Source organism: Rhineura floridana, chromosome 21, assembly GCF_030035675.1.
Source record: "Rhineura floridana isolate rRhiFlo1 chromosome 21, rRhiFlo1.hap2, whole genome shotgun sequence".
In the NCBI taxonomy this organism is placed as follows: Eukaryota; Metazoa; Chordata; class Lepidosauria; order Squamata; family Rhineuridae; genus Rhineura; species Rhineura floridana.
This window is the reverse complement of record NC_084500.1, coordinates 5,744,831-5,766,548: the sequence shown is the minus strand read 5'-3', so window position 1 is coordinate 5,766,548 and position 21,718 is coordinate 5,744,831. Positions and strand designations below refer to the sequence as shown.

Sequence of the window (21,718 nt, the reverse complement as noted above, 5' to 3'; positions counted from 1 at the left end):
CTGGTGTTAATGAGGGGCTGCAGTCGGCGCTGGTGCACACTGTGCCGAAGTCTGGCCTATGCATCAGCCTTCATTGGATCCTTCCGTCCTGGTTCAATTTGCTCAGCAGGAACCCAGGGGAACAAGGAGCAAAGCACGACCACGGGAAAAACCGCAGACTCAAAACCGTAACGGAAACAAATACACTGGGTTCTTGATGCACAAAGCTTAAGGGTATTACGAGATAATGAGCTCACAGACAATAAAGCAAAGATAATATTTGAAATTACAACAGTGTAAAGTAACTTAGAAAATAATATATATGTTATCTGTGATTAGATATTTGCATACGCTAATCAGTGCTTAATGATGACGTGAACCAACAGCAGACTAATAAAAATATGAACTAATAGATTGGAAACTGTTTTTAGCGCATTGTTTGCCACCCTTGGCTCCTGCTGGGAGGAAGGGCAGGATACAAATTAAATAATAAATAAAATAAATAAAACCAACAGCAAATAGAACCAAGACTGAAGGATCCCATCATGGTTAAGCCCTGATTAACAACTGGGAGCCAAGCCATGGTTTGGCTTGATGTTGCATCTGACCCCAGGCTTGTGGCTTCTCTTGCTTCAACGAAGCCATGAGCTGTCACCAAGGTTTGTTTTTGTCTTAGTGCCTGTGGTTTGGCTGGGGCGAGCTCCCAGACTGTTGTAGGGATTGAAAAAGGGACGTCATGTGGTAGGAACAGTGCATGACTTTGTAGGGTGCTGGACGGAGGTGAGAGGGGCCAATGGTGCAGAGCCGTGCTTTGCAGAGGAAAGGCTGCACTAGTCTAAGCCAGGGGGCCGTCAGATTTCAGGCTTGCGGGGGCTGTTTGGTTTTTCACTCAAATCCTGAGGCCCGCTAACCAGAGCCAGGTGCAAAACTCTCAGCCCAGTTGGACAGGCGTATGCTAAGAATTAAGGACCAGGGTGCCTCTGAGCATGGGCTGAAAAGCCCGGGAGGTCAGGACCAGAACCAAGCTCGCATGTCCTTCAACCAGGGGAGGGCCGTAGCTCAGTGGTAGCGCATCTGCGTTGCTTGCTGAAGGTCCCAAGTTCCATCCCTGGCACCTGCAGTTTAGGGCTGAGAATGTCCCCTTCCCAAAACCCCGGAGAGCTGCTACCAGTCAGTGTAGACCATACTGAGCTAGATGAACCAATGGCTCAACTCGGCATGAGGCCCTTCCCTCTGTTCCTAACCACCCGCCCCACCTTTATAACTGTCTTCAAGTCACACGAGCAGCTTGATATAACGCCCCCTAGAAAGTTGTTGCGTCACTTTCTCTTTATATGCATGCACAGGTGTTCCCTTCTTTTCTCTCTCTCCAGGTATTGCAGGTTTTTGAGGAGATCCCCCTCCTCAAAGCCCTAGACCAGATCAAAGAAAAATACAACCTTGGAAGCATCAAGAAGGTGAGGGGACTGGGTGGGCTTTGAGTTTAACATTCGCGGTCGCCATAAACAGGATTTCCTTTTACAGTGGGAGCAACTCTGCAGGTCTGCTGTGTCCCTTCCTTCCTTCCATGTCCTACTCTCGCCTGGCCGGGACATCAGAAGGGTTTATTGTTAAGTAACCATGGCTTTCCGTTTCATCCAACCCAGGGATTGACTGGGGAGGGCAGCTATGAGAGAACTAGAAAAGGTCCTCAAATGCAAAGAGGTATCACTGAACACCAATGTCAGGATCGTTCATGGTATTCCTGATCTCTACGTATGGATGTGAAAGTTGGACAGTGAAAAGAGCGGATAAGAGAAAAATCAACTCCTTTGAAATGTGGTGTTGGAGGAGAGCTTTGCGCATACCACGGACTGCGAAAAAGACAAATAATTGGGTGTTAGAACAAATTAAAGCATAACTGTCACTAGAAGCTAAAATGATGAAACTGAAGTTTGATTGAAACTTTATTTTTACCCTGCCCTTTTTCCAAACTGGAACTCAGGGCGGCTTACAAATAGAACTACATGTAGTTAAAAACATAAAAAAACATACAATTAAAATACAATTAAACTATGCACAACCTTAAAACCTTAAAAGGCACTTAAAAATCTAAAAACAATTTAAAATAATACAAATAATAATATAAAACAATAAAACAAGCCTTGTAAAGTTATACTTTGGACACATAATGCGAAGACATGATTCACTAGAAAAGACAATATTGCTGGGAAAAACAGAAGGGAGTAGAAAAAGAGGAAGGCCAAACAAGAGATGGATTGATTCCATAAAGGAAGCCACAGACCTGAACTTACAAGATCAGGGTGGTTCATGACAGATGCTCTTGGAGGTCACTGATTCATAGGGTCACCATAATTCATAGGGTCACCATAATTCATAATCGACTTGAAGGCACATAACAACAACGAGTAACGATTGTCAGTTGTTGCTTTTTGTTGATTTCTTGCATTTATGTCCCAACTTTTCTCCAAGGGAGTTTAAGGGGTGGCATACATGGTTCTCCTGCTCCTCATTTTATCCACACAACAACCTTGTGAGGTAGGTTAGGCTGAGAGATGTGAGATCACCCAGGCCACATTGATTCCCCTATTATTCAGCTTTAAACTGTCACAGTTTCTCCCAAAGAAACTGGGGAACTGTAGTTTGTGAAGGTGCTGAGAGTTGTTAGGAGACTCCTATTCCCTTTCCAGAGCTACAATTCTCAGAATGGTTTAACAGTCAGTCCCTCTTCCTAGGGAACTCTGGAAATTGTAGCTCTCTGAGGAGAAAAGGGAGGGGGGTGTCTCCTAACAATTCTCTGCATCCTTAACAAACTACACTTCCCAGGATTCTTTGGTGGAAGCCATGACTGTTTACAGTGGAATAATAGTGGAATCGATGTGTTGTGTGAATGTGGCCGCAGTGAGCTTCACATGGCTGAGTGGGGCTTCAAACCCTAGTCTCCCAGACCCTAGTCCAACACTCTAACCATTACACCACACTGGTCAACTTCAAATCAAGGGCAATGAAGCTAGCTTCTTTTAAACCAGGGGTTCTTCATCTGTAGTCCATGGGTGAGCTGTGGGGGTCTGTAAACTGGGAGCAATTCCCCCCCCCAATGCAATAAAATAAAATGTATTTATTTCTGCGGGGTTGCAGTTTTAATCAGATTCTCAAAGGGGTCTGTGACCCCAGAAAGGTTAACAGCCATTGTTTTAAACAAACTGTGGCTAGTATAAACTAGGTGTAGGGAACCTGTGATCCCTCCAGAAGTTGATGGAGTCTGGGGTGTGTGTGTCTCCTAACACCTCTCAGCACCCTTAGTAAACTACAGTTCCCATGATCCATTGGGGGAAGCTGGGACTGTGGGATAATAGTGGAATATATGTATGGTGTGAATGTGGTCAAGGAGAGGTGGTGGGGGGATGTATGCAAGCGATTGTGGCTGTCCGGCCAGCAGAAGGGAAGGGGTGAAGACTATGGAAATGGGGTGGGTGGAAAATCCTTCTTGTCTGACCCACCCAGGACCATGTCATGATGACCGACAATCAGAGAGGTTGAAGGATTTGGGGGTCATCCAGATCAGGAGCCTTTTTGAGGGCTGCATTCCCACATTGGCACATTCCAGTGGTGGGCGTTTGCCTTGCCCTGTCATAGCAAGTGGCCTTTCTATGTTGGTTTCCTGTTTGTTGCAGAAACTCTTCCGGAATGCTCTGTTTGGACACTTCTTCGGAGTACTGGCTCTCTTCCAATCTGGACGCCTTCCAAAGGTAAGGCTAAATGCCACTGTGAATGTTTCTGGACTGCATATCCCTGGTGCAAACCCTGGGAATAATTTTTTTAAAAAGTAAATGCTGCATTTTCTGATCTGCATAAATGATGCTGATGAGCGCTGTGTTTCTGAGTAGCCCATTGCACGGGAGCTTTAGTTCCAGCTGTTGCTGGAAATCCTAAATCAGCCCCCTCACCTTTCTCTGACGCTGCTCGCACGCTTTCAAGCCTATCCTGGCATCCATATGGACTAGAAACTTGATAACTTGATTCACTGGCACATCTAGCCCAGTGATGTCTACTCTGCAGGGCAGTGGCTTCACACAGGTTTTTTTTGGGGGGGGTCTTTACCATCACCTGCTATCCAAGATCCTTTTTTTCCCATCTGGGGTAAACTGTCAGTAGGGTACGTGCTGGGATGGACAGGACCAGAGCCAGATATGGGAGGGCCCACCTGATTTCTCCGTCTGTTACTGCTGCGGGCAGGATGGATTGCTCTTGCCAGGGGTCCAAACTGGAGCCTTGCAGAGGCCTTTGGGAAAGAGGTTGAGGGGCACTGTTTGCCCACCCTGTTCTAAATGGAGATGGCGAGGGTTCAAGCCCGGAGACACCTGGTGTCACGTAGCGGGCAAGAGACTGAGCGATGAATCGTGGTGCCCCTGGTTCGAATCTTGCCTCTGCCGCAAGGTTCTGGGTGGGGAACTTTTTTCAGCCCAAGGCCTGCATTCCCTTCTGGGCAGCCCCCCGAGGGCCACGTGCTGGGGCAGAAGTGGGCGTGGCAACAAATGCTAATTTCCCCTTTTGTACAGTAGGCTCCTTTCTCAACACGCTGCTCTCCCTGTCCTTCATCCGGGCAAGCAGAGGCATGATCAGAGGTCAAGGGCGTACTCCAGCTGGGCAAAAACACTCCAGGAAGGTGCAAAGAAGGGCCAGCAAGGGGCGCGTTCTGGGATGGGTTCCGAGGGCCAGATACGAGAGGCCTGGAGGGCCTGAGATTCCCCACCCCTGCCCTAGGTGGACATATGCAAGCCATTCTCACCCTCCTAAAAGAATCTGCAATATGTGGGATAATAACACCGACCTACCTTACAGGGTTGTAAGAATGCACATGAAGTACTTCGGACACGTGCAAGAGCTATATTTGTGTTGAGTATTAGAACTGTTGTTATGTTGCTGAACTTCCTAGCCGTGTGCTAGGTATCTTCCTTTCGAGACAGGCTGTTGGTCCATCTAGCCCAGTGCTGTCTACTCTGACCGGCAGCAGCTCTCCATGGCCTGTCCCAGTGTTGCTCCCCGAGACCTTTTTAACTAGAGATGCCAGTTCAATTGGCAGCCTTCCGCATGCAAAGCGCGTCCTCTACCACTGAACTAAGAGGCTGGCCTGGGCGACTTCTCCAGCGGGTGCCCCCTGGATGTTTCAGACTGTTGGCCGTACTGGTTGGGGCTGATGGAGCATTGGGAGTCCAACAATACTCCTTCTAGGAGGAAGGGTGGGATATAAATTTAATAAACAAACATCTTGAGGGCACCTGGTTGGGGAAAGCCAGTAGATCGGGTCTACTCAAATTGGCAATGACTCTCCCAGGTATCTGACATGGAGGTCTTTGCCATCGCTTGCTACCTGAGACCCTTCTGTGCAGGCGCTGTCTCTGTTGTCTGTTTGGTGCCTGCCGAAGGCCTTCCTCTTTCAACAAGCCTTTTAAGTGGAGACCTTATCCCAGTCTGCTACTGAAGACCTTCCTCTTTCAACAAGCCTTTTAAGTGGAGACCTTATCCCGGTCTGTGTCTGTGTTGGACTTGCTTTTTAAACAGGTTTTGTTCTTAAAAATGTGTTTAATTGATGGGTTTTTAGGGTTTTGTTGTTTGTTTTGCCACCCTGGGTTCCTTCTAGGAGGAAGAGCGGGATATAAATGCGAGCATAAATTAATAAAGAAAATAACAGAAAGAAGGAAGGCAAAGGGCAACAGCTCAGTGGTAGAACATCTGTTTTGCAGGCAGAAGGTCAACTGCTCAGTCCCCAGCAGGGATGTCAGCGTCCCTTGACTGAAACCCTGGCAATCCATTGCCAGGCAGCATAGACAGCATTGGGCTAGATGGCCCAGTATGGTCCGACTTGCCAGAAGGCAACTTCCTAGGTTGCTCAAGTGCTTGCCTTTCTTCTTGAGTGCTCTGGCTCACATCCATCCTCATCCCTTTTCTCTCTTGGATTTCTTAGGATTCAAAGGCTCTCCTTGGGTGCGTCCAGCTTCTTCAGAGCCTTTCGGAGCACCGCGCCCATCTCAAGGACCTCCCGAGGAAGACCTTGGCTGATATCGTCTCCGAGGTACGGTTGTCGGTTATGGAATTTGCATCCTGCCCTTCCTCCCAAGGGAGCCCGGAGTGGCAAACGTCAAAATGTTGACACAATACAATATAAAATCAAAGGACAAAGTATTTAAAAGCAATTAAAAACCTTCCAGAACAGCGGCGTCCAACAGTTTTTTTTCATACCTTGCTGTGGTTAATGTTTTTGCCACATGACCAGAAATAATAATGATAATAATATGTGGTTTTGAGGGTGGGAAAATACACAGTGATGTTTTAATTTTTTATTGATAAGAATTAGTGTGAAATCAGACGTATCTTTTTATTGGGTAGCGCAGGGAACTTGGGGATAAAGTCAGGTAAGACTACATCTCAGCATCGTTCAGTATCTACCACCTGTATATGCGACGTTCAAAAACAGCGGTTGTGCATGGACTCTCCCCACAGCGCAAGCACATTTTGCAGTGTATGACACCAAGACCAAATCTGCGATTAAGGGCGGAGGGTGGGCACTTTTTTTGAACTGGTACATGTATAAAAGAATTTCATTTTAAAAATTATTTTAAAAAACAGATGGTGGAAGTAAAGTCTCCATTCGCCACAAATCAATAGTTGTTTTGCGACACGTGGTGAATGGTGACTGTATTGGACGCCAGGGATCTAGAACATCTAACAACATTTGAAAGCAGTCGCGTACCCTCAAAGTTACTCATTTCACGGTTTGCCGTGGCTAGTATCTCTCAGCCATTAAATCCCTGGGTAAACAGAAGTCTTTAAATTTCTCCTGAAAGTCAATACAGTAATACCTCTCATTAATATACTCAATGGGACCAGAGCGAGTACATAAACCGAAAATGTCCTTGAAGTGACACACTACCTTTGAAAACTTTTCTTACTTCTCCTTCATGCGGAGCCTCAAAGCCCCACGCTAAAGCCTCTGCTGCTGCACTGCCGCGCCTCCCAGCTGATCTGCGGTGGCGCGATTGTGTCTATTTTCACCCCCGCACTCTAAAGCCTCTGCTGCTGTGCTGCGTTTCTGGAGAAATACAGACATATGGAGCATGTACGTTATAGCGAGGCTACGTTAAGTGAAGCGACGTTAAGCGGGGTATGCCTGTACTGAGGGAGACAGGCACACCTCATCCAGGAGGGCATTCCACCGTTGGGGAACCATCACCAAGAAGGCCCTGTCACAGATCAATGACAACCGGGCAGCAGCCAGAGGCAGTGTCACCAACGGTGCCTCCTGTGTCAATTATGGGGCTTGAGATGGTTGATATTGGTAGAATTGCTCCTTTAACTACTCAGGTCCCAAGCCTGTTGCAGTTAGATCTATTCCCTTCCCTTCAGTAGACGGTTCAGGGTAGGCCACCACAATGTAAAATACAGCATTAAAAATGGTTTAAAACAATATCTGACATTTGGTCAGCTGATGGTGATATTGGAATAACAGAGTTGGAAGGGGACTTCAGAAGTCATTGACAAACTAAACCAATCCGATCATCATCATCATAAACACCTAGCCTTATCTGTAAATTTATAACGAGTGAACCAAGAGGTTGGAACAATAATGTGGGATTCGATCAAATAAATACACCTATGAAACCAAAATATATATTCAGTAAATAAGACTGGTGAACCTGACAATCTTAATGGTATGGTGTGTGCATATAAAAAGATCAAAGGCCTGACTGCATTCCCGTAAGATCATCTTCAGTGGGACAGTGTGCAGTCATTTGAAAGCAGAGCTGTACCCAGAGGCTATTATAAAACCCAAAATAAAAGAGTATAAGCTCTGGTAACATTTGTAGCACCTAACTCGGGTGACTCGTTGCTGTTTAGGAAGAACCACGATTAAGCATGCGTAGATACAGACCTGCTCGATTGATTGATTGATGACATTTATATCCCACCTTTCCTCCACGGAGCTCAAGGTGGCATATGTGGTTCTGTTCATTCCTATTTTACCCTTCCGGCTCCTCTGTGAGGTAGGTGAGTCTGAGAGCATGTGGTCATGAGCTTCATGGCTGTGTGGGGATTTGAACCCTGGTCTCCCAGGTCGTAGTCCAACACCTTAACCCAGCCTTTCCCAACCAGTGTGCCTCCAGATGTTGTTGGACCACAATTCCCATCTTTCCTGACCATTGGCAATGCTGGCTGAGGCTGATGGGAGTTGTGGTCCAACAACATCTGGAGGCACACTGGTTGGGAAAGGCTGCCTTAACCACTACACCACACTGGCTCTCTCGGAACTACAATTCCTAGAGTTGCCTCGGAAGAGGGATTGATTGATAAACCACTCTGGGAATTGTAGCTCTGTGAAGGGAACAGAAGGTCTCCTAGCAACTGTCAGCACCCATAAAAATCTACAGTTCCCGGGATTCTCTGGGGGAAGCCATGACTGTTTAAAGTGGAATAAAAGTAGGGAATGAATGCTGCCGTATACCACTTTAAACAGAGCCCCTATTCCCCTTTCACAGAGCTAGTGTTCCCGGAGTGGTTTAACAGTCAATCCCTTTTCCCAGAGAACTCTGGGAATTTTAGCTCTGGGAGTGGAATAGGGGGACCTCCTTACAACACTCAGCACCCTTCACAAACTACGGTTCCCGGGATTCTTTGGGGGGGGAGCCATGACTCTGTAAGGTGGCATGATAGTGCTTTAAATGCATGGGGTGGATGGGGGCCTTGGATAGAGGTGGGTGGTCTTGAGGTGTTGGAAGAAGAAAGCCAGCGTGGAGTTCAAAAAGCCAGTGTCTTATTTCGCTTTTGCTCTTGCTGTCTACAGATTCCAGAAGCCGTGTTTGAAGACGTCCTCTTCAGCATCTTGGAGGACGACCTCACCTCAGCCTTCAGCACTCCGGAGCAGCTTTACCTCCTGTTGGTGGGCATCCAGAAGTTCCCCAGGGTTCTCCGGCCACAAAAACTGAAGGCTCTCTTGGGCACAGCCGCCATCGTCACAGCGGAAAATATTCCCAGGTAGGTAGACCAGGAACAGATGCAGAAAGTAACTTGGAAAATATCTTGAAGCGATGTGATACATATGCATTTGCATAAGCTCATTAATTAAAACAATAAAAATGCAGAATAAATCAGAATAAATCATACTTTTTCCTCTGCACACCCACTACTTGCATATTTTTGCTCCTAAGTATCCTAGAATATTAGAATAAAGAGAGACATAATTACATACGAGAGGGTAGGCCTTTTGCAAAGCATGCGAAAGTAGGGCAGAGAAGATAGCGGCAAGAAATGGAGAAATAGTAATCCAGAGACAATCCCCTCCACCTCCCGAAGGACTTAATTATTGTTGGAAGTGGGGCAAGAGCAACTCCTGTTTTGTTCCAGAAGGGACATAGAGTCCGGGTCCTCCAGCTGGCTAGGCTTGCCTACCTTTACCTGTGCTCTTCTCTACCTAACTTCCTTCCATTGTAAACTGATATGCTCAGGTAAGCTTATCTGCCCCTCCTGCCTTTATTTTTCTTCTTTGACTGTCCGAGGAGAGAGGAGACCTCTTTGTCTTTGCTCTCTCTCCTGAGCCATGAGGGCAATACCCACGTCTGCGCACTGCACCTCCACCTTAGTTAGTTAGAACTAGGTATGCCTTCCTATCTACTCTGTATTTCTATAAATAAAGTAGCTTTTCTTATTTTACTAAGTCTTAAGTCTCAGTGATCTCACTGCAGGGTAAAAGCCGGCCACTTAGGAAAACGCACGCATCTCAGACCGTTGACGATCTCTGCTCATTTATACAAATATACATAATAATTATCAGGCTGTAGCTCAGTGGCAGAGCACAAGCCTTATATGCCAAAGGTCTCAAATTCGATCCCCAATGGTAGGACTGGGGAAGGACACTGGGTTGCTGCTGGCACCCGGTTAGATGATCCGGAGTTAGACCTTTTGCTGCTTTCGATAATTCACAAAGATGTAAGCCTCGGTGATGCTGGCAGAGTCTTCCAGGGGTCTTGGTGGTGGCTGAGCATCCGCTTTGCATGCCGAACGTCCCCTGTTCAGTCTCCAGCTTCTCCAGATAGGGGCTGGGAATCTCTCTGGTCTGAAATCCCGGAGAGCAGTCAGAGTGGAGGGCTTACATGGGTCAGTAGTCTGATTCGGCATAAGGCGGCTAGTCTGGAATCCCCTCCCCCAGTCAATGGTAGATAGTTTTTTAAAAAAGTTTAAATGTTGTCTTGTTTGGTCTTCCTTCCAGGCTTGTGGAGGTTTTGAAAATGGCGGCCAAGTCGGAGAAAAAGGACAGAACTCTCCCGACCGTCGGGCTGGACTTGATGAAGGTCGCCGTGAAGGAAGGCACCTTCGAGCTCTTCTGGAAAGAAGCCGTTGAGAGCGGGTTGCTGAAAGACAACGTTGGACCCTGCAGGTTTGTGTGTGTGTGTGTGTGTGTGGACCTCACTTGCGCCCCCCCAGTTTTATTTTCTCTCTCCAATTTTTCTGTGTTAGTCCTGTGGTTTTTGAACTGTACTTTGGGGCATTCCCAGGTTCTTCATAAGTTTGTTGGGGTTCCCAGGGACCTTCGTGGTTGAGCGGGGGTTTAATCCTACGTTTCCCTGGCTCTGAACCAAAGCACTAGCCACTGTCTGACTCTGATACTCTAAAGCAGGGGTTTCAAAACTGTGACCCGTGGATCACCAGTGGCCCGTGAGCTTCATTCAGGTAGTCCGTGGCATGTCTGTGAAGAACACGTAAATTTGAGTTCTGTAGAATCACATGGAATTCAAATTGTAATGCAATAAAATCCAATATAAGAAATAACACAAAGCAATCAAAATACAATTTGAAATCGTGCAGCATCTAGCACAACTCTTTACAATTGCTGCAGCAGGCAGGAAAACAATCGACTAAGTCCTACTTGGAGCAGACCCGTTGAAATGAATGAACCGAAGTTAGTTGTGCCCATAACTTCAATGGGTCTACTCTGAGTAGGACTGACATTGCATACCACCCATTCACGGAGACCCTTAGCAATTTTCCAGTGGTCCGTGGAGGAAAAAAAGAGTTTGGGAACCACTGCTCGAAGGGAAAGTGTTGTCTCCACCCTTAAAAGGACTTTCTTTATAAAAGTATTTACCGACGTCTTGCAAAACATCAGCAACATAAAAACATTGAAAGCAATACCGGGTGCTGATTTTGCTGAATCAGCACCCACCCTCCACTTTATATGCAGTTGTGGCAGGACATACCCCCCAGACACCCCAAAAATTCTGCAACCAATGAGACGTGTGCCATTTGAACTCTGTCAGAGAATGCTTTGTAACTCAAAAGCCTGCATACTGAGGCAGCAACAGGTGCTGGTTCAAAAGAACAGAACTCGGTTCCCTTGGGTATTGTAAAAAGCGTAAAACTTGAGCCCATCATAAAAATGTTGTGTTTACAGCGATCCAGCTTGCAGAGGGCATTACAGGCGCACATGAACTAAAGAACAAGCCCCTTACAAGACAGCATTGCAAGTCATGACCCCGAACGATGGTTACATCAAGCCACCCAACTTGATAACACAAGTCGTCTACATGACATAGATTGATCTATGTTTGTAACGGCATATTGCTAAACAAAACAATTATGTATGTACGTAAGTCATCTACGTGTCTTTGCACTGACAGCCACTTGGCGGCTCAAATTACGGCGCACAAATAAGAGCAAAAGCTACGCGTTCGCTCATAGAAATGTTGCAGCTGCCTCTGGGGCGGAGCAAGGCTGAAGAATATCTTCACGAGCTTTGGGGCTGATGACTAGGATCGGAAGCCTATTCCATGAATGGGCCTGGGTTCGAAGCCCACTTTCGCCTATTGATTTTTATTGTTGATTCTTGTTGATTATAATTCTTATTGATTATAATTATATTATCGATGATAATTAGTTTTGATTATTATTATTATTTATGACCTCTTTCTTGTCTTGCGTGTCTTGTTCTCCCTTAGTTATATGTGTTACCGGCTGCTGGGCAGTGCCCTCCCGCTCCTCTCGCTTAGCCAGCTCAAGATGGTTCTCCGAGGGGAAGTTATGCGCCATTATGGGATCCATGTTGTGTCAACCCAGGTAGGGGAACGCAACAATATCTATTGGGGATTTTTGTAGGGTTATGTTTGCATGCAATAAGTCCTGGGTTCAATCTGCACCACATCTCACGTAGCAGCTTTGAAAGGCAACCTGTGGCTCTCCAGATGTTGCCGGGCTCCTAACTCCTGCTGTTCTGACCATTGGCTATGTTGGCTGTGGCTTATGGGAGCTGGGAGCCCAACACCATTTGGAGCACCGCAGGTTTCGCACGAGTGGCTACAGGGGCAGGGGCCTTGATGAGAAACCAGCTTGTTATTTGCACAAGATTGCCCTTGACGAAACAGTTGTGCCAACACCCAAAACGCGTTGGGCTGCAATAAAAATTTCTCATATTCTCCACTCTCCGCTGTTCGCTGGTTTGGCACCTTGAGGGTCTTCCTTTTCTTGCCTGGACTGTTTTTGGGTGCTTCCCTCTTTGCTTTTTTGGGCCTCCTCCAGATGCCATCTTATCAGGAGTCTGTTCAGTGCAACATAGGAATCAGGCCTTTAGTGTGGTGGCACTGACACTTTGGAATTCTGTCCTCTTAAATATGAGCAGGGCTGGCACCAAAGGGCGGCCAGGTTGGGCCCTGGCCAAGGGTCCCTGCAGCCCAGAGGGGCCCCTGAAGGGCCCCTCCTTAGGGTTTGGCGGTAGCGCTCCCCTTCTGCAATCCTTGGCAGGGTCGACTCCTGACCCTGCCGCAGATTGCAGAGATGGAGCTCCCAGGCCCTCCCCCCCACAGACTGTGTGGGCCCGTGGCACCTGCCCACTGCACCTACCTCTTCTCCCTTTCTGTGAATGCCCTGCACTCTGTGCACGCAGCTGCCAACCACCAAGATGGCAGCAGAGGCTTCTCTAAGGGGCTAATGCCCCTACCACCATGTTGATTGATGGCAGGCATGTACGCACACACAGCGTAGCACGCATGTGTGCCATCAACAAAGATGGGGGCGGGGGTATCAGCCCCTTAGAGAAGCCTCTGTGGCCATCTTGGTTGAGGGCAGCAGCCTGCACGCCCAACATGCAGGGCATTCACAGAAAGAGAGAAGAGGGAGATGGAGCAATCCTGCATGGTCGGGGGGGGGGCTGGGAGCAGGGGGCCCAGGGCAGGCTGGTGTCCAAGGACCCAGTCACGCCTGGCACCGGCCCTAAACATGAGAGAGGCTCTGTTGTCTTTTGGGCACCTACTGAAGACCTTTTTATTTCATCAAGCTTTTATCCCAGTCTGTAACTGTATTGGAGATGCTTTTTAAGATGCTTTGATTGTTTTATCACTTGTTTGCCACTCTGGGCTCCTTTGGGAGGAAGGGGGGGATATAAATTTAATAAATAAAAAATAATCTCTGGCCATTGGCCACGATGGCTGGGGATGAAGGGAGTCTGCGTCGAGTTCATCCTTCCCCAACCTGGTGTCAGCGGCATAGTCGTCCAGGGTCCCAGAGAGACCCCTTCCTTTTTGGGGTGCAGGGTCCCTGTGTCTCCAGTATCGTTTCCTGCTGACTGGAGCCAGTCATTGAAAGGAATCGAATCAGCCACTGAGAAGACTCTTCTCAGTGGCTAGCACACTCCCTTTCATGCTGATTGGCTCCTAGGAATGTCTGTGGTTGTGGGAAAGTGGAGAAAATGACAAAGAGCAAGCAAGCAAGGGAAAGTGAAAAAAGAGATATGAGAGGGGAAAACTTGGACTGAAGGGGGTCTCTCCCTCCCCCTCTCTATCTCCCCCCCCTCTCTCTCCCCCCCTCTGCTGTATGGCATCCGATTTGTTAACAAGGATCTTATTCTCAACCCAGCAGCAAAACAAAAAAAGGGGGGAAATATGTGTGATTTTGTTCCAGTTCAAACCCAGGAGTAGTAAGGGAGGAGAAGGGAAAGAGAGAAGATATGTCTGGGTTGGGAAAGTGTGTGTGCTTTTAAAGATGTTCTGTATATATATGTTGTGCATGGTAAGATGAAATGCAAATGAGTATGCCTAAGTGTGTGTGCATGTGCGTGTGGTACAGCCAACACCAGAGGTGAGGATCGTGAAATCCCATAATTAAGTTTCCTCCGAAAACTCATAAGCTCTGCCCAAATGCAGTCACTGGGTCTTACTATGACAACCATGAAGGGAAACTCAGCAAAGGAAGTTCCTTACCTTACAGCAACTTGGTACATTTCCCCATATACGTGCACAGAAAATAGTAGATCTAGTTGAAAGGCAACACATGGAGATCTGCATTGATTGTTACAATGCACCACTAAAGGAAAGTACACAACGAAATGAACTTTTAGTTCCGTACTTTGTTTGGAATAATCTTAGAAGGTTGCATAATCTTGGAAGGGGGAATGTCTGTGCGGGGGCATGGCTGTGAGGGGAGTATGGTGTGACTATAACGAAGGGACCCTGCACTTCTGAATTTACCACTTCACTACTGTCTGGTACCCTCCAGATCTTGCTGGACTAAAACTCCCGTCAGTCCTAACTTGGGACCATGCCGTCTGGAGCTAATGGGACTTCTAGTCCAAAAGGTTGGAGAAGGCTGGTATACCTCGATTGGGAGCGGCTCTTTGGGATTTCAGGCAAGGGACATTCCCAGCTTTACTTGCAGGTCCCAGGGATTGAACCTGGGACCTTCTGCATGCAAGGCAGTTTCTCTGCTGCTGAGCTTTGTCTGTGTATTTCAGCTCCACGGTCGGTTTAAGTTTGCCCCAGAGATGGAGGCCTATGTCGGCTCGTTCTTGGAAGGATGCAGCGACCCGGAAAAGCAGCTAGCAGTGGTGATCGGCTTCTCCACCCTCACCAACCAAGGCTACCCGGCTGTGCCCACCTTCTGGAAAGTGTTGAGGCACCTGCTTCCCGCTGCATTGCTGAAGTACACTGGCTGGCTGAAGGCCATGTTCCTCAGTCCGGACTTTGACAGCTGCGTGGAGTTTGCAACCAAGCGGCAGCAGCTAAACGAGAAGAAAAGCGACGTGTGAGTCTCGGGGATGCGGGCTTTGGAAAACCAAGCTGGGTAGCATAGGACGATGCCTCATATTGGGTCAGACCCATGGGGTGCGTCTAGCTCACTGTTGCCTACACGGACTGGCAGCAGCTTGCCAGGATTTCAGGGAGGGGAATCTTTCTCTGCCCGAGCTGGAGATGCCAGGGATGGAATTTCTTTTTCATGCAGAAACATTAACGCTGAACTGTGGCTCTTCCACCAAAAAAACAAAGTAAGCTTCAAGTCCTCATGGTTCTGAATGAAGGACTGATTTAAAGAGTTACAGAGGAAGCTGCCTTCTGTTGAGTCAGGCCCTTGATCTGTCTAGTTCAGTATCGCCTACCCTGACGGGCAGCAGCTCTCCAGGATTTCAGAAGGGCACTCTCTCCCAGCCATACCTGCAGATGCCATTGGAGACTGAACTTGGGACTTTTCCTGCTTTCAAGGCAGAGGCTCTGCTGGCTGAGCTAAAGTCCTTCCTCATTCTTTCATGTGCATTCAGTCGCAACCTTGTGAGGCTCCTACTCATCAGTGTGAATCCTGCTCCAGGGTTAAGCGTTGTGTGTTTTGGGAGGAAGGGTCTATTGGTACCTTTCACCCCAAGCGGTTTAGGGTTCCTATACCTTCCTTCCACCCCTGTGTCTGGGATGGTTGTCAGTTTATTTATTATTATTATTATTATTATTATTACATTTATATCCCGCCCTTCCTCCCAGCAGGAGCCCAGGGTGACAACCAAAAGCACTAAAAACATTTTAAAAAATCATAAAAACAAACTTTAAAACACATTAAAACAAAACATCTTCAAAAACATTAATTAAAAAAATTGCGTAATTGCATCCTGCCTTTTATCAAAATAGGAACCTGCCTTTTACCAAAATCAGTCACAGGCACATCATCTATGTATAGCACTCTTACACCATTTCTAACACTCAAGGATAACTCTGGGAACTGTCATTTGGAAAGGGTGCTGGGAATTGTAGCCCTGCGATGTCAGCACCCTGCCCAGACTACAGTTTCCAGGATTCTCCGTGAAGGTTAAAAGCGACCTAATGGTGCTTTAAATGTATGGTGTGGATATGATCAGGATTCCCTATTAGAATCATAGAGTAGTAGAGTTGGAAGGGGCCTATAAGGCCATCAAGTCCAACCCCCTGCTCAATGCAGGAATCGAAATCAAAGCATTCTCGACAGATGGCTGTCCAGCGGCCTCTTGAACGCCTCCAGTGTCAGAGAGCCCACTACCTCTCTAGGTCATTGGTTCCATTGTCATATGGCTCTATAATAATAATAATAAATAATAATAATAATATTTAATTTGTGTGTCGCCTATCTGGCAGATAGCCACTCTAGGCGACGTACATTAAAATGGGATAAAATACAATAGTATCAAATGCAGTCACATTAATCTCAATAAATAAAATACTGGACAGTCATCAGTACATTTATAAAAACATTTACATATACAGCATATAATAGATGACAATTCATGGAGATTAACCCATCCCAAGGATCTCAAAGGCCTGTTGAAATAGCCACGTCTTCAGGGCCTTGCAGAATACATCCAGGGAAGGGGCATGTCGGAGATCAAACGGGAGGGAGTTCCAGAGAGTGGGGGCCACCACAGAAAAAGCCCTCTCCCTAGTACCCACCAACCTAGCTGTTTTGGTTGGTGGGATTGAGAGAAGGCCTTGCGTGGCTGATCTGGTCGGGCGGCATAATTGGTGGCGGTGGAGGCGCTCTTTCAGGTAAACTGGGCCGAAACCGTACAGGGTTTTAAAGGCTAAGACCAACACCTTGAATCGGGCCCGGAAAACAACCAGCAGCCAGTGTAGATCAAATAACACCGGCGTAATGTGATCACGGCGGCGGCTGTTGGTAAGTAAGCGCGCCGCTGCATTCTGTATAAGTTGCAATTTCCGGGTTGTTTTCAAGGGTAACCCCACGTAGAGCGCATTACAGTAGTCCAATCGAGAGGTGACCACGGCATGTATTACGAGTGGGAGCTGTTGAACAGGGAGGTAGGAAGGTTTTCCTGATGTCCAGTTGAAATCTGGCTTCATAAGAACATAAGAAGAGCCTGCTGGGTCAGGCCAGTGGCCCATCTAGTCCAGCATCCTGTTCTCACAGTGGTCAACCAGGTGCCTGGGGGAAGCCCGCAAGCAGGACCCGAGTGCAGGGACACTCTCCCCTCCTGAGGCTTCCGGCAACTGGTTTTCAGAAGCATACTGCCTCTGACTAGTAGCCATTGATAGCCCTGTCCGCCATGAATTTGTCTAATCTTTTAAAGCCATCCAAGCTGGTGGCCATTACTGCGTCTTGTGGGAGCAAATTCCATAGTTTAACTATGCGCTGAGTAAAGAAGTACTTCCTTTTGTTTGTCCTGAATCTTCTAACATTCAGCTTCTTTGAATGTCCACGAGTTCTAGTATTATGAGAGAGGGAGAAAAACTTTTCTCTATCCACTTTCTCAATGCCATGCATAATTTTATACACTTCTATCATGTCTCCTCTGACCTGACTTTTCTCTAAACTAAAAAGCCCCAAATGCTGCAACCTTTCCTCGTAAGGGAGTCGCTCCATCCCCTTGATCATTCTGGTTGCCCTCTTCTGAACCTTTTCCAACTCTATAATATCCTTTTTGAGATGAGGCGACCAGAACTGTACACAGTATTCCAAATGCGGCCGCAACATAGATTTATACAACGGCATTATGATATCGGCTGTTTTATTTTCAATACCTTTCCTAATTATCCCTAGCATGGAATTTGCCTTTTTCGCAGCTGCCGCACACTGGGTCAACATTTTCATCATGCTGTCCACTACAACCCTGAGGTCTCTCTCCTGGTCGGTCACCACCAGTTCAGACCCCATGAGCGTATATGTGAAATTCAGATTTTTTGCTCCAATATGCATAATTTTACACTTGTTTATACTGAATTGCATTTTTCCGCCCATTCACTCAGTTTGGAGAGGTCTTTTTGGAGCTCTTCGCAATCCCTTTTTGTTTTAACAACCCTGAACAATTTAGTATCATCAGCAAACTTGGCCACTTCACTGCTCACTCCTAATTCTAGGTCATTAATGAACAAGTTGAAAAGTACAGGTCCCAATACCGATCCTTGAGGGACTCCACTTTCTACAGCCCTCCATTGGGAGAACTGTCCATTTATTCCTACTCTCTGCTTTCTGCTTCTTAACCAATTCCTTATCCACAAGAGGGCTTCTCCTCTTATTCATGACTGCTAAGCTTCCTCAGAAGCCTTTGATGAGGTACCTTGTCAAATGCTTTTTGAAAGTCTAAGTACACTATGTCCACTGGATCACCTCTATCTATATGCTTGTTGACACTCTCAAAGAATTCTAATAGGTTACTGAGACAGGACTTTCCCTCGCAGAAGCCATGCTGGCTCTGCTTCAGCAAGGCTTGTTCTTCTATAATCTAGCTTTAATAATACTTTCTACCAGTTTTCCAGGGACAGAAGTTAAGCTAACTGGCCTGTAAATTCCGGGATCCCCTCTGGATCCCTTTTTGAAGATTGGTGTTACATTTGCCACTTTCCAGTCCTCAGGCACGGAGGAGGACCCAAGGGACAAGTTACATATTTTAGTTAGCAGATCAGCAATTTCACCTTTGAGTTCTTTGAGAACTCTCGGGTGCATGCCATCCGGGCCCGGTGATTTGTCAGTTTTTATATTGTCCATTAAGCTTAGAACTTCCTCTCTCGTTACCACTATTTGTCTTAGTTCCTCAGAATCCCTTCCTGCAAATGTTAGTTCAGGTTCAGGGATCTGCCCTATATCTTCCACTGTGAAGACAGATGCAAAGAATTCATTTAGCTTCTCTGCAATCTCCTTATCGTTCTTTAGTACACCTTTGACTCCCTTATCATCCAAGGGTCCAATCGCCTCCCTAGATGGTCTCCTGCTTTGAATGTATTTATAGAATTTTTTGTTGTTGGTTTTTATGTTCTTAGCAATGTGCTCAATGTCCTCAAATTCTTTTTTAGCATCCCTTATTGTCTTCTTGCATTTCTTTTGCCAGAGTTTGTGTTCCTTTTTATTTTCTTCATTCGGACAAGACTTCCATTTTCTGAAGGAAGACTTTTTGTCTCTAAGAGCTTCCTTGACTTTGCTCGTTAACCATGCTGGCATCTTCTTGGCCCTGGCGGTACCTTTTCTGATCTGCGGTATGCACTCCAGTTGAGCTTCTAATATAGTGTTTTTAAACAACTTCCAAGCATTTTTGAGTGATGTGACCCCCTGGACTTTGTTTTTCAGCTTTCTTTTTACCAGTTCCCTCATTTTTGTGAAGTTTCCTCTTTTGAAGTCAAATGTGACTGTGTTGGATTTTCTTGGCAATTGGCCAGTTACATGTATGTTTAATTTAATAGCACTATGGTCACTGCTCCCAATCGGTTTGACAACACTTACATCTCACACCAGGTCCCGGTCCCCACTGAGGATTAAGTCCAGGGTTGCCATCCCTCTGGTCGATTCCATGACCAACTGGTCTAGGGCATAGTCATTTAGGATATCTAGAAATTTTGCTTCTTTGTCGTGACTGGAACACATATGTGGCCAGTCTATGTCTGGGTAGTTGAAGTCACCCATTACTACCACATTTCCTAGTTTGGATGCTTCCTCAATTTCATATCTCATCTCCAGGTCTCCCTGAGCATTTTGATCAGGGGGACGATAGATCGTTCCCAGTATTAAATCTCTCCTGGGGCATGGTATCACCACCCACAACGATTCTGTGGAGGAATCCGCCTCTTTGGGGGTTTAGAGCTTGCTGGATTCAATGCCTTCTTTCACGTATAGAGTGACACCGCCACCAATACGTTCTTCCCTGTCCTTCCGATATAGTTTATATCCAGGGATAACCGTATCCCACTGGTTTTCTCCATTCCACCAGGTCTCTGTTATGCTCACTATATCAATGCTCTCCTCTAAGACCAAGCACTCCAGTTCTCCCATCTTGGTTCGGAGGCTCCTAGCATTAGCGTACAGGCACTTGTAAGCAGTGTCTCTCTTCAAGTGTCTTTGGCACTTGTGGTTTGGCCTGTGGTAATTTTGCCCTTCTGAATTTATATCCTGTGCCCCTGCTTTCACAATGTCTACTTCTAGGCCTACCCCTTTTTTTCCTCAGCTCCTGTCGGGTTTCCCCCCTCAGTCAGTTTAAAAGCTGCTCTGCCACCTTTTTAATTTTAAGTGCCAGCAGTCTGGTTCCATTCTGGTTCAAGTGGAGCCCGTCCCTTTTGTACAGGCCCGGCTTGTCCCAAAATGTTCCCCAGTCCTAACAAATCCAAACCCTTCCACCCAACACCATAGTCTCATCCACGCATTGAGACTGCAAAGCTGTGCCTGTCTGGCTGGTCCTGCACGTGGAACCGGTAGCATTTCAGAGAAAGCCACCTTGGCAGTCCTGGCTTTCAGCATCCTACCTAGCAACCTAAATTTTGCTTCCAGAACCTCACGGCTGCATTTCCTCATGTCGTTGGTGCCAACATGCACCACGACCACTGACTCCTCCCCAGCACTGTCTACCAAACTATCTAAACGACGGGCGATATCCGCAACCTTCATACCAGGAAGGCAAAACACCTTGCGGTCTACACGCCCATCACACACCCCACTGTCCATATTCCTAATGATCGAATCGCCCACTACAAGGATCCCTCCACTCCCTGGAGATATATCCTCAGCACGAGAGGATAGCTGCTCAGCCCCCAAGGAATGGGCCTTCTAAAGGATCATTTCCCTCTTCCTCAGCTGGATGCTCTCCTTCCCCGAGACCATCGTTCTCCATGATAGCAGGAGAGCTATCATCCTTGGAGTGGGACACTTCCTGCAACTGGAGTCCATTATTCCATGTCCTGCACTCTGGGACGATCAAGAAGAGATCCCGGCTCTCCTCTATGTGACAACCTTTCGTGTACTTGAAGAGTGCTATCATATCTCCCCTCAGTCTTCTCTTCTCCAAGCTAAACATACCCAGTTCTTTCAGTCTCTCCTCATAGGGCTTTGTTTCCAGTCCCCTGTGGCCTATTTTGGTTGGCTGTGGCCCTCCAGGGTTTCAGATTGTCATCCCCCCTCCAGTCCTACCTGATGATAATAGCAATGTCTCAGAAGGCTGAACGATGGTTTAGCCTTACCTGTGAACCAGCCTAGTGCCTGAAGCAATGGAGGCTCCTCCATTGGAGTTAGTGGAGCAGCGTCCCACCATCCTCAGTCTGTGCTCAGCCAGGCTCCACTTGCCTGCCTTCTTACAACCAGTCCAGGGGGTGGCACTGCTGTCAATTTCCTCCTCCTCCATCTCCGTTTTTGCAGAACCCAGCAGGCAGGAGGATGGAGACCAAACTAGAACTAGCTGGCCCCGCCTCCCACTGGCTCTGGCTCTGCCTCTTGTTGGGCTCCCTGCCTTCTGCCCCACCAGTTACAATGCCAACCCCCTCTAGCCTCAAATCTTTCACGTTCCATTTCCAGACTCTCAAGGGAAGCGGCTACTTTCAATTGCATGTTCCTTTCTGTCCGTACAGGGAAATGACCGATCGCTGCGTTGCGCGGCTGAGGAAGTGGATCATCGCTCGGCTCGCTGGCATCGTTGAAAACCCACAAATCAAGAAGGAGGAGGAGTTTGTGACTGACGTGACCAGGTATAAGGGAT

At 47.1% G+C, this 21,718-nt stretch overlaps 1 protein-coding gene across 1 annotated transcript in view; it reads left to right on the top strand.

Annotated features, from left to right (window-relative positions):
* MYBBP1A (MYB binding protein 1a) overlaps positions 1–21,718 on the top strand; it is an 81,894-nt gene that overhangs the window by 4,953 nt on the left and 55,223 nt on the right. The window contains exons 3-10 of the mRNA XM_061604594.1: positions 1,353–1,436; positions 3,654–3,728; positions 5,945–6,052; positions 8,819–9,009; positions 10,241–10,408; positions 11,967–12,084; positions 14,750–15,039; positions 21,591–21,707. Of these exons, the coding sequence (XP_061460578.1) occupies positions 1,353–1,436; positions 3,654–3,728; positions 5,945–6,052; positions 8,819–9,009; positions 10,241–10,408; positions 11,967–12,084; positions 14,750–15,039; positions 21,591–21,707 (1,151 nt within the window). The remainder of the gene's footprint in view (positions 1–1,352; positions 1,437–3,653; positions 3,729–5,944; positions 6,053–8,818; positions 9,010–10,240; positions 10,409–11,966; positions 12,085–14,749; positions 15,040–21,590; positions 21,708–21,718) is intronic.